Raw genomic sequence first — 12,951 nt, forward strand, 5'->3', positions numbered from 1 at the left:
CCCTGGCAGAGCTTGAGTCTGTGCCCTCTTGTCCTGCTGCTGGTTGCCTGGGAGAAGAGACCAACCCCCACCTGACTCCAACCTCCTGTCAGGGAGTTGCAGAGGGTGAGAAGGTCTCCCCTGAGCCTCCTCTTCTCCAGGCTGAACACCCCCAGCTCCCTCAGCCTCTCCTCATGGCACTTGTGCTCCAGTCCCTTCACCAGCCTCGTTGCTCTGCTCTGGACTGAATTCATATGTCTTTCTCAGTAAATGTCCTGGGTTAAGTACCCTGAGGGTTGGTGGCAAAGCTGTAGTGCCATAGTCTGTCCTGATGAAGTCCTTTCTCTTAACACTGACAAACTCAAACCCTTCTGTTTCTAGGAATTTGAACCCTCTGAGCAGGTTTCTGGTTTTGAAAAGGAAGTCTAAGGGGAAAGCTGTGTTTAAGAGGCTGTTGGGGACACATCTCTCCGAGGAGCCAAGGGTGAGCTGTGGTTCCACAGCCAGGACAGGGATGGGTTGTGTTCTGTGCTAACTAACCAGTCTAAAGCTATTGCACCACTGACTCACGCTCAAAGGGCACAACCTCTTGAGGCACCTTAACAAAGTTTTCTTTTAAGCACTTCTTGCTAAAATTCAGTGGGGAATTTTAAGGGCAGGGCAAAACGCTTACAGAAGCTGTTAGAATAATGTAACAAATGGCTGTAGCAATATTCATGGTTTGAACAACTTCATACACTGAGGAAGAAAAGTTCAGGTGGACTGGGAGTTACCCAGGGTGGGCAGTAGAGCAGAGTGGAAGACACTGTTACTGTTAGAATGTGCTTGGATTATTATGCTGTATTTCTTCTGTCTCATATTAATTCAGTGTTCATTTTGCATTCACATGATTTAAGATAGAGATTTCATTTACTGTTTTCACCACATATATATTGCTGGGTTATATCATGCAGCAATGCTTTCCAAAAACTAAATGGTCTTTTTCCAGGAAATTTCAGAGATTTATTTTGTTTTCAACAGGAGTCATATTTTCCTGAATCACTGAAAGAAAATATAGGGTTGTTTTCTGGAAAATACTGTCTATAAATTTTTTAACACTTCACCTTTTACTTTGAATTTTAAGGCTATTTACCAAAAAGGAGGGAATAACCACATCTGATGGTGGCCCTAATCATTTTCAGGGATAAATCATCCTAGTAAGCAGTGGTGACCTGTACTTCATAATCTGTTTGGTATTCTGTAAGGAAACACATAGAAGCCTCAGTATGTTAAAAACTGTGTAAATACATTCCAATAACTGGCATTAAACTCATTGTTTAGTAGTTCTTCTCTGGGGAACTGAGATTTTTACCAGTATTTTGCTTCAATTCAAATGGATTAGTAAATAGTGATATTGTAAGCAGTGAATAGTTTCAGTGGGTTTGAACAAAAATTAAGACAAGTTTAGATTTTGAAGAGTGAAAATACTAACCCAGAATCAGCTCCTTGAGTACAGTGAGGTGTGTTGGTAGGGAAGGTTCCATGGAGCTGTGGAAGGCAGCTGGGAGGAGGAGGGGGATGGATGTCAGCTTGGAGCTCATACTTCTCATGCTTTCTTCTTCTAACAATTATTCTCCTTTTTTAGAAAATACCTATGAGTTCTTCTCTCCAGTGTGAAATAATCTGTTTCCCCAGATTTACTTTAGAATTTGTCTTCATTTTCAAAACCTTTGTTAAATTTTTACCACAGTTTTCTCCTGGGAATACAATCTGTGATCTCCATCACATGCTGTAATATTAAATGTCATATTTTCTGCAGGAGCACCTGTCGTTAAAAAAGTACATTGTGGACATTGTGATTGAGAGTTCTGTTACTGTGGAACCACTGAAAGATGGAGAGGAGAAACAGAAGATTAGAAAGAAAGCCAAAAAGCTGAAGGCAAGGATGAACTCCAGGTAGAACACATTTACTTGTGGCTTTTTTTCTCTTAAGTTGGGTTCTAAACTTTACCTTTTGTCCTTTAGAATGAGTGCTGTGGAAGGCTGAAAAAAATGTAAAATTATTTGCTTTGGGAGTGTCTTGAAAATAACACTGATGAGCCTAATTTATGGGCACTTTCTCTGATTGAGAAAGAAAACTGAGTATCGATCTGGAGCCCTTGGTTTCACCTGTTAAGAGCTTTTCTCATAATTGGATGCCAGTGCCCTGCCAAAACTGTAGCCTCCTCTAGCATACAATAGCATGTTTAAATTTGTGTAAACCATGCCTATTTTTCTTTCGAGCTATTGATTTTTAAATGAAGTATCAAAGAAAATCAATAGTAATCAACAAATAGAAGTCAGCCTGCTGTGGTGTCAAATCCCATGGCTAAACTTCATCATTTTTTGTTGCCTGTCACAACAAGAAAGTTCAAAATATCTTCAAATGGAAAGTGTGTTGTCAGACCTGCAATTTGTTCTGAGTTTAAAAGTGACATCTGCAAATCAGTGTGATGTGCAGGACATCACTGTGTCACTCTTGGTAGCTGAGCAGTCCCAGCCGAGGGTAACACTGCACAGAATATCCTAACACGTTTTTGTGTTTCTCCAAAAATTCTCCTCAGTGGGAAGGAGTTATTGCTGCCTATTTTCTCAGCCTTTTAAAGCAAGAAGGGCTTCAAACAGAGCAAAACACCTGCATGGATTTTTAGAGCTGCAGTGAAAATGAGATGTTTTATTAACTCGTAATTGTGCTAATAATGGCACGTCAGTCTTGAAGAGCACATCACTTTGTTAGTGTCTGGTTGCTTTCATAGAGTCACAGGATTTTAGGGGTGGAATGGACCTTAGAGGAGATCATCTAGTCCCAACCCCTCCTGCCATTTCCTCTTGGGATGAGCAAATCCACTCTCTACACAGCACATCAGAACACACTGTTCAAACTGGCTAACATTCCCTCAGGCTCTGACTGCTCGCCCTGTTCAAACTGACTAACATTCCCTCAGGCTCTGACTGCTCAGGATGCAGAGTTACCTGTATGATCTGTTGATTTAGTGCAGTTATTGCGTCTAATTTTCACTGTTTCTTTAGAGCTGCTCCTGTTGGATTTAGGCAAAGATTTGTCAGATCTCAGAATTCAAGTTCAAAGAATAATTTGTTGTTGGCACTGATAGGAGAAAAACTTTCCCAGAACATTTTGAATTCTTACGTGTCAGACTGCTGAGTGAGTCAGCATATTTATCATCAAAAGTGATAATTAAAGCAGCACTAAGGGGCACCATTTTCAAAAGGTGATGTACTGCTGGAAGGTACAGGGAAAGTATCAAAATCTGCAAGGAGTTATGTTGGTGAGACCTGAAATTCTTGTTCCTTAGGCTTGGTTTTACTTTGGAAGGGTGACTAAACTTGTCAGTGGGATTGCTTTCCCTGATGATAACTCAGAGTTGAGTTGAGGATTTCACCATGAGTTTTCTAATGTTAACACACAAGACTTACTGGACATTTTTTATTAGCAACTCTATAAAGCAAAAATGTTTTGATGCTGATAATTCAGAGTTTCATAGGTGTTAGCAGATTATCTGTTTTAGTACATATTTGCAACTCTTCTTTAGGAAAAGGTTTAGTTACAACAAATACACAGCACCTCAACACTTGAAATGATACATTCATTGCAGTCTCTAGGACACTGAGATATTTTAAACTGGGGAAAAATAAGATCTGCATCCAAATAGGTTCCTGTTGCTCTCCTGAGTTTCCAGATCTTAAATCATTCCTGCAGTATCAGTGAGGGGCAGAGGTGAATGAGGGGACAAATGGTGATCAATGGGATATTAGATATGTTGAGAAGTTTTGTTAGTCTTGTTAATTATATTTATAACCCTGAGCCATTTAACTGGTGCTATCAGTAACAACTGATATATAGCTAAGTAAATTATCTCAGGGTAACCTGTGTGCTGTTAGCAGAGGAATTCTTGGGTGTTCACATGGGAAGAGGAGGCTTGATGCAAGCTAAATTTAAGCTACAGAGAGGTGTGGTTACCATGCAGCTGAGATACACTTTGCACTGGATTTGGAGCACTCCAGACACTGTGCACTTGGTAAAGGTATGTGGGTGATTACTCAGGTCTGACTGACTTGTCTGTACAGAAGCTGAAATGTGTTGTTTCTGGCTAAGAAGGCAAAAGGTTAATAAAGGAATCTCACCTCCATGTTTAATACTAAATTCAGTTGTGATTAATAGCTTTATTAATGACCCACAAATCAGAGCTGGTGGTGATGTAACAATATTTGCATGGAGCATACGCTGGAATGGTTAAGCAAGCTGGGGGGAAATCTGAGGAGCTTTGGGACACTTGATCCATTGGGGTGAACAGAAAATGCAAAGTGAGGTTCAGTAGATGTATCTGTACCACTGCAGTGCCTGGATTAGTTTTGCTCTGTGTGTGTGCTGTTAAAAACAGCTTACAGGATTGCCATGAATCCTATGAAACTCATGGTTTTCACCTGTTGGCATAGGAGTGAAAACAAGCAGTGGGAAAAGAGTCTTGTCTACTTCTTCCTACTTTTTGGCACGTGGCCAGTGTAAATAATACTGTTGAGGGACCAAAGATGTGGTGTTTGTTTCCAGCAGTAAAACAGTCACTCCTGGAGGTGATTCTGTGCTGTTTGCCTGACATTCATTGTGGTGCAGTACAGTCAGTAGTTACATCAAAAATATTCCTGTGCCTGTAAATATGACCAATTATTTGTATGTTGATTATAATCTCTCTGTTGTCCCAGTCTGATCTGTACTACATGTCTAAATCACTAGTATTTCCATCAGGTGAATGTGATAATTGTATAATAAGCAATAGATTACTACAGTGCTGTCACTTGTACCATTTGCTACCATTTGGAAAGTCAACTTAAGTACAATATTAATCATAAGCTGCCAGTGGCCAATAGCTGAGCACCAGTGTGGATTGTGCCAGGGCAGCACTGACACAATTGCTGGGCCTTACTGTGGAACAGAACAGCCCAAAGGTTTGAACTCTCTCTCTGGTGTCACATCCTCTGCACTGCAGACAACAGTCAATAATGATGAATATTTTCTCCTCCAGGGCGAAGGAATATGAGAGCTTGATGGAAGCAAAAAGTGCTGTGTCTGACTCCCCATTTAAAGCCAAGTAAGCATTTATCTTTATATGTTTTAGACATGTGCTTTTCCCCCTGTCTGTCACAGAAGTGTTTCTGAAATGTCTTGTGGAGCAGGTTGGAAGGTTCCCCCTCAGCAGGGGCATCTTGCCATCTTGAGTTACAGATCAGCTCCTGATACAGAAGGTCAGAACTTAATGCATTTTTTGCCGAAGACACTGTGTATCTTCAACTGTGTAAGGTGCAATAGTAAAGAGATCATATGCTCATCTCTTTCTTACCTGGAAACAAGAAGTCTCCAGCCTTGTACTTCAAGACTGAAGCAGTAACCTGTACCTGGTCCTGATGTTGTGTGGCTGCTTCCATCACTCATAGACTGCTGATACACTTGAAAGTGGCATATCCTGATGTTGTGTGGCTGCTTCCATCCCTCACAGACTGCTGATACACTTGAAAGTGGCATTTTGTAGACGTTCCTGGGGGTTAAGGGGTTCAGATTCTCACAGTTAGGCTTCCTTGGTTGTATATACAACTCTCTTGTATGCAGTATCTTTTACACAGTCTTCTCTACAGCTTCAGAACCTGCTGCTGAGCCCTGGATGTGTTTTTAAATAATAAAATTCCATCTCTGAGGCTTGACACAAGAAAATGGCCCATCTCCAGCAGATGGCACACCTGCATAAACACATGGGGAAGGAGTTGGCTTCTTTTCTTAGTCAGCAGCACTTCCATTTCCAAGATTAATTTCATGGCATATTAAGACTTTGAGATTTGTGGCTTCTGTGTTTTGCTTTTCTTTGCTACCAGAAGATTAAAAAATAGAGCCAAGTTGTCAGACAGCAGAAATGTGTGTGTTTGAGTGACTCTGAGAGTACTGATAAGCTGTAGTGCCTCCACTTTAGGGTCTTTCTGAGTTCTGATGTGATTTGCTCAGTTGTGTCTCAGTTGCAGTGCGAGTGAAACTCAAATTTTGACATTTTAAAAAATATTTTCAAATCCTTTGAATGATGCTGAGCATATAATTTCTCTTTACTTAATGAAATGGTCCTTTGCTTTTTAGTCACGATCTTCTGTTCTATCTGCTTTCTGGCTTTGTTCCATTGCTGCCTCTGTCAGGGCTATGCCCTTTGGGATGTGAACTAGCCTGATGGCCACTGTCATCACAGACCTTCTGGGAGATCTCCTCGCAGTCCTGGGGCAGAAACCTAGTGATGATTAGATCTAGGTGTGTAAAACATAGTTGCAGATATTGTAGTTATTGTTATTTCCAAAATTGCTGTCAAAAATAGCTTTATACCTACTATCAGAGCTGAGATGTTTAAGAGCCTCTTTGCACTCAGAGGGGTGACAGTGGGAGCTCAAGTCTGAACTGGCTTTTTAAGGAGAGAGGAATGTCTTTGAGTGAACTGGAAACCCAGTTTATTGGTGTTGAAATGTGTTTACTTTGCACAACTGTATTAAAATGGAAGAAGAATAGGGAAGGGTAGTTTTATCTCTTTCTGAAAGGGAGAGATGAGATGGTGAAAGATGAGAAGATGAGAGGGCAAAATATTTCATGAGGCAAGAGTTTTTTAGCCCTGACTGTTTACATGGAAGAGCATTCTTAATACAGGAAAAATGAATAGGAAAACAACTTTGTAACGTAACTAGGTACAGAATCCTACTTTCCCAAGACCTGAGGAAGAGGAGTCAGCAGAGAGACACAGCACTGGGTCTGCACTGAAGCTTTCTTACCCTGAGAAGCTGTGAAAGCAGTGTTGGCTGTTCAGCCGGGACACAGTGTGCTGCACTGATTAACTGCTGCTGTGCCTGGCTGAGAGCAACTCTCAGGAGATCTCTGAAGACATTGAGGAGAGTCCTACCACAGAAGGAAGGGAGTAAAGTCTTAGGGTGCTAAATGCATTCTCTGTGTCAAAACAAATGCCAGTATTTTTGTCTGTCCCAAGGGGAAGGTTTGAGGCCTTGGCAGCCGGGACACAGTGTGCTGCACTGATTAACTGCTGCTGTGCCTGGCTGAGAGCAACTCTCAGGAGATCTCTGAAGACATTGAGGAGAGTCCTACCACAGAAGGAAGGGAGTAAAGTCTTAGGGTGCTAAATGCATTCTCTGTGTCAAAACAAATGCCAGTATTTTTGTCTGTCCCAAGGGGAAGGTTTGAGGCCTTGGGAGTGGGAAGTAACTACCAGTATTTTTGTCTATCCCAAGGGGAAGGTTTGAGGCCTTGGGATTGGAGTGGGAATATACTGATGAACAGAAAATATTGTTTGAATCGTTAACTGTGGAACCTAAAAATGGAAAAGTTGTTTTTAAAATGCCATTTAAAATGTGGCACAACTGGTAGGTTTGTTTATTTGGTTAACAGAAGCAAATGTGTCTTAGAACTAAGTCGTTAAATATGTTTCTTTTATGCTTCCTTGCTTATGCCACACTACTCACTGCTCTCCCCCAGACTGATTGTGTCTTTGCAAACAACTAAAACCATTTATGGAATGCAATTTCTTATCTGATTCTGGTTCTCAGTCATGTTGTCAGTTGTTGCAGAAGAAAGACAGAACCCAGAATTAGTCTTTGGCAGGTAAAAAGCCTTTTTAGATCACCTTTAAGATTAAGCCACTTTAGTATTATGAGACCACTGATTTCCTGCTGCAGCTGATGGATTGTTCCAGTGGTTCTTGTAAGTCTAAGGTTTGCAGATTGTTCAAACCTTTTGCAGTAAGGAAGCACTGGTCCCAGTGCTTTCAGAGCTCTGCAGTGGTGCTGCACTAGGAGCAGTGAGCAGACAGGGTTTATCCTGCTCTGACAGACACAGGGTGTATCCCCTGTTCAGTCTGAGAGCTCATTCCCCACCGGGATTGCAAATGGCTCCAATTAGTTGTTTTTTAGAAACAAATTAGGGTTCATTCAAACCTGTCCTGGTTGGGACAGGGTTTTTTTTCTTTGTTGTATCCACTAAACCGGTTGTGCCCATTAGGGGATGGGGGCCATAATTCCAAATACTGCCTGATTTGGTAGGTGTTCTGGGCTCTGAACTGTTTCATGTACCAAGAGGGACATTCTCTGCTGGATTTGCTCCTGACCTCTCTCCACTCTGTGTTTGCTGGTTGCTCACGGTGTGTGCCACGGGGTGTTAGCTGTCCTGCAGGGAGCACAGAACCTGCTTTAAGGGTTAGCAGCACAGCTCCATTTCAGGCTGGGCAGGAACTGCCACAGACACTCTGAGCCCCGGGAAGAATTGGGGCTGTGTGTCCGACTGGCACGGAGTGGCTGGGAGCAACCACTCCTTCCGTGCAGGAACTGCACAGCATCCAGCACATTCAAACACATCCAGCCCAGGCACACTAATCCTTCCTTGCATACATCACTGTACAGCCAAGAAATCATACATTTCAATCTGGAAGTGCTGAAATACATTGATGTTACTATTTCCAGGCTTTTTTTTTCTGGAGATGAAATGTGGCCTATAAATATTAGCAGATCTTTTTCCTTTAGCCTATAAAATATATTAAAGCTGCTAAAAATATTTAGCCCACGCTGAAAAGTAAAACCTTTAATATGAATATCCCTCGTTTTCCCATTTGCAGTATAAAAAAATCAGACACTGTGTTTGTATTTGCTGAACATACTGTTTGTTAAAGTTTGCATTATGGTAACATTCCAAGACCAAGGCTTTACGTCCCTCCTGATATTGCTTCTGCCTTCTGCATTACCTATTTGTGGGCACTACTAAGACCTTAATTAGTAAGATGTAAATAACTTCAGAGAAAAAGATGTTAACTTTCCTTTTGTCCAGCTCAGTAAAGCTTCAGTTATTTATCATTCCCTGTCTGGCATAATAAGCATTGGAAGAGTGAAAATCAAAGGACAGAAGGAAGGTCAAACAATTATCTTGAAATGTCCAGATTTGGATTCAAAGGTATTTCCACATCGTCACCGGATCAGGTGTTGGTGCCATGCTCTAGGAATCCACAGCTCATACAGAGTGTACAGGGAGTGCAGTGTGTACAAAGAGTTCTCTCTTTCCCAACCTGTTCATAGCAGTGGGAAATTCTGCATCCAAACACAAGTCCTCTTGCCTAGATTTCTAGTCCATTCAAACAGTCCTAAAATTACTCTTATTTCTCTGACACTGCCAAGAAGTCAGTGTAAAGGCTATTAAAGTCGTTTCTCCAGGCTTCACTCAGCAGGAGAAGGGAGTTTGTACTTCCCTTCTCTGCCCTGTGTGATCACATAGCATCCCTGAACTGCTTTTGGCACCATAATGTAGGATGTGAGGATGTAAAAGGGAATTCCTTGATGTGGTGGAATTGAAAATGTGTTCTTCATGGTTCTTACTGCATGGTGCCGAGCACACACTTAGGAAGTTTGAACTTTGGTTAAAGCATCCAGAAAGACTTTGAGAAGAAATGGAAAACTGGATGCTTTTCCTTGGGATTAATGTGCTGTACAGCTTTTTTTTTTAAAAACTGAGGACAGAAACTGAATGTGACATTTAAGTTACAGAGCATCTTAATACACTGAAGAGAAAGGAACTTCTGTTACTGCTGTCAATAGGAGTATCAGTGTGATATGATTATGTTCTCCTTGAGTCCTTGTGAGCAGTGTTTTGGTAAACCTTACACATTCTGTATGCTGATGCCTGCTGTAGATTAGGAAGGTGCCTTTCTTTAGCCTTGGTGCTTAATCCTGGTTGAATTCCATTCCTCTGATGTTAAGTGAAGCAAATGGAAAGCTGTCTTGCTGTCTTTTGTCAGATGAAGTTACAATACAGTGTGGTGAGTTTTTGCAGTGCCTTATATATGCTTTCATCATGGAATTTGGGTAGATATTTCAGAGAAATAGAGTAAGTCCTTTTGCTGAATGCACTAGGATATTGCCAGGGCAGTAGCCATCCTAAATCCCAGTCTGTGAGAGCACCTGCTATATACTCTGCTTCTGGATCATCTCTCTGCACTGCAGCAGTTCCACTGCTCATTGGTGCTGTGGTCGTTTGATTCACTGTCCAAATCCTGCACTTCTTTGGAGTTTGGCTTTTCATTTTGTTTCCCACTTTAGCTCGTGGCTTATTGAGATGGACAGAGGCTTCCTCCAACCTCATTTTCCACAGAGGAAATAGCAGTGCAAAAAAACCTCATCAGGGTGTAGTCTCCTCTGATTTTTCTTGTCATAGAAAAGTCCTGGTTGAATATTAGTGGATTCAGCTGACCAGGTGATAAGAAGTCCAAGACTCAAAATTCTTTTTTAGCTGTACTTTAAGGACGTATATGTATCTTTAGCTTGTCTGGAAAGCTATTAACTTTTCCCAAAGAGAAGGGACAGAGTACCTGTTTCCTCTTAAGTGAAAACTCTGTTCTTCCCCGAGGGAATATTCTGATTTTGGGGATGGGCTTTTGATACATGTGACTATTGTGGCACATTCTTGAGTCATTCCATCTCCTGTCTTGCCTCTCGGAGACTGCTTAGTGTAATTTTCTCTTTGCCATTACTCTATGGTCACTTTGTGAGTTCCTTCTGGCCCTTTCACCACTAGAAGCCTTCACCTGAGCTGGTTGTTGCTTTTACATTCAAGGCACAGAAGGAGAAACTATGAGTGTGTTTTGACTGCTCTATGTTAGACCTTAGGGTGAGGTAATTGTGCCTTGGAACTGCACATTTCTCCTCAGGAGAGCATAGGTGAACAGCCCAGATGTAGACATATAAAACTGAAATGAAACCTAACCCATATGTGTCCACCTCTCTCCCACCTCTGCATTTTGACTTCATCCCTGACCCTCGTTAACAGAATGCCCTTCCTGAGGTAGGCTGCAAAGCCACTGCTCTCCCTTATGCAAATAACCCTAAAGAGCCATTGCTTTTATGATGCCATCAGAAATTAGCCAAGTGCTCTGCTCTTCTGTTTCCCTTACTCATCTCAAGGGTGAACTGCTCAGCTAAGCAGGCTAAAAGGATTGAGTGGTAGGAGGAAAGACGAATAAAACCATCTGAAAGTGAGGATGGCAAGAACTTGCAGGATAAACCATAACACCAGAAACAAAAGCAGCTGATAAAGAAGCACCTTCTGGCTGTACTGTTCACACTATTTCTATGCCATTTCCTGGACAAAGTAGGTGGTGAAACATCCCAGACACTCTAAGCTGGCTGTATCTCCTTGGAGATTTTTCATGCTGCTCAGAATGGATGGTATTTGTATTTCTACACAGCTTTTTGTGATTCCTTAATTGTCAGCAGAGGTTCATTGCAAAGATGGAAGTCAACATCAAAGTTTTTGCTTTAACTGCTCTTTATTTTCTGTTGAAGGTTACAGCGATTAGCAAAAGACCTCCTGAAGCACCTCCAGATGCAGGACAGCTGTTCCCTGGGGAGCAACAAAGTTCCTGGTCTGGACAGGACTTTGGGAGAGATCTCTCGTATTCTGGAAAAAGAGGTATTGTGACTGTTACTGTCTAACTTAACATTAACTATGAACTGTGCTGCCCTCAAATCTCACAGTTTGGAGCTGGGAATGTTTTAAACACGTGGGTGCATCAATGACCTCTGTGTTCCAAGTAGTGGCTGCTATTACGCTTTGCACTTTTTTTCCCCCCCACTGTATTTTCATTAGGGTTGTTTTTAACCTGGGGCATTTCAGTCATCTGGTTTATAGTGCTTACCCACAAACAGCTTTGACAGTGAGGGGCCAGAACAGTTAGCAGAGAACATAGCCAGAATTGGAGCCAGCTTTGCTGGGCACAGATCTGTTGAGTGTTCCCAAAGTACCACCAAGCTGGTAGGTCTCTGCTGGAAGCTGAAGGTATGATGTGCATACAGATGGGATATTTCTCTGGCTTGGAGTTTTCAACGTGCTATGACTGCAGAGCATATTTATGGTAAATGTTGGATTTTGGTTTTAATTGGTAGCGTGACATTTGCATCTTTTGTATTGTTTCCTCATGGTCAGTCTACACCACAGTGCTGTGTGTCTTGTCATGTGCTTAGCTGCTCCATTAGGACCACAGTATTGGAGTTTTCAGCTGGAACATTGTTCTGTTCTCTCCCTAACCATTAGAAAATTCTTCTCTTTCTCATCTCTCATCAAGAAATAATGAAGATTAGTTCTGAGAGAAACCAAATGAACGAGATCTGAGGAGGGGGTTGCATCATTGTGACTCAGAGTTGATGCCTGTGAAGATGAGAGCTCTGCTCAGCCTGTGTGCAGCACAGTTGCTGGTGGCCTGTGCTTTTCCATACTGGAGGCTGCCTGTGATGCATGGGGTCCTGTGTGTTCTGTTGCTCACTTGTTGCTGCTCATCCTGTTCAATAGTGTTTTGCAAAGAGTTGTGCCACTTCCAAATTCTGCAGTATTTGCATTAATTATTGAAAAATTCACTTTTTATTGATTTTGAAATCCAGAAATTATGTTGTTGCACGGTGACTATAAAAAGATGTTCCTATTTAGAAACTTGCCAAAGTAATTATTAGAAACTCTTTAGAAAGTGATGTTGCTTCCAGCCTCTTTCCAGTAGATGTTTCCTGAGATTTTTTTATACTGAGACATGACTTGGAGCTAAGTGTTGATCATTAATTGTTCACAACATTTTGCTGGTTGTTGAGTCTGCAGTGGGGAGTAAAATGATAAATTTGATAGTATTAATAGACATGCATTATTTTGTTGTTGATTTGGGTTTTTACTCCCAAAACATTACTCAGCCTCTGGAGAATTAGTATTATATCTAAGTGTCCTAATCAATAAGGTCAAAAGAGATTGATTTCAGTGGCTGTTGCTGTGTTGGGGCACAGATCATACATTGTCATTTGTAGAAGAGGATAGTGATTCTCTTGTTAACTTGGGAGTGGAGAAATCAGCAGACACATCTTACATGTCAGTGGGCAGTGAAAAGGGTCTTG

General features: G+C 41.6%; 1 protein-coding gene across 1 annotated transcript in view; it reads left to right on the forward strand.

Annotated features, from left to right (window-relative positions):
• Positions 1-12,951, forward strand: part of SCAPER (S-phase cyclin A-associated protein in the ER) — a gene marked incomplete at its 5' end in the record, with an annotated part of 96,991 nt that overhangs the window by 20,717 nt on the left and 63,323 nt on the right. The window contains 3 exons of the mRNA XM_009072621.1: positions 1,778-1,914; positions 5,037-5,102; positions 11,365-11,491. Of these exons, the coding sequence (XP_009070869.1) occupies positions 1,778-1,914; positions 5,037-5,102; positions 11,365-11,491 (330 nt within the window). The remainder of the gene's footprint in view (positions 1-1,777; positions 1,915-5,036; positions 5,103-11,364; positions 11,492-12,951) is intronic.

The sequence above is a fragment of the Acanthisitta chloris genome, unplaced genomic scaffold (assembly GCF_000695815.1).
Source record: "Acanthisitta chloris isolate BGI_N310 unplaced genomic scaffold, ASM69581v1 scaffold12864, whole genome shotgun sequence".
NCBI classification, from domain to species: Eukaryota; Metazoa; Chordata; class Aves; order Passeriformes; family Acanthisittidae; genus Acanthisitta; species Acanthisitta chloris.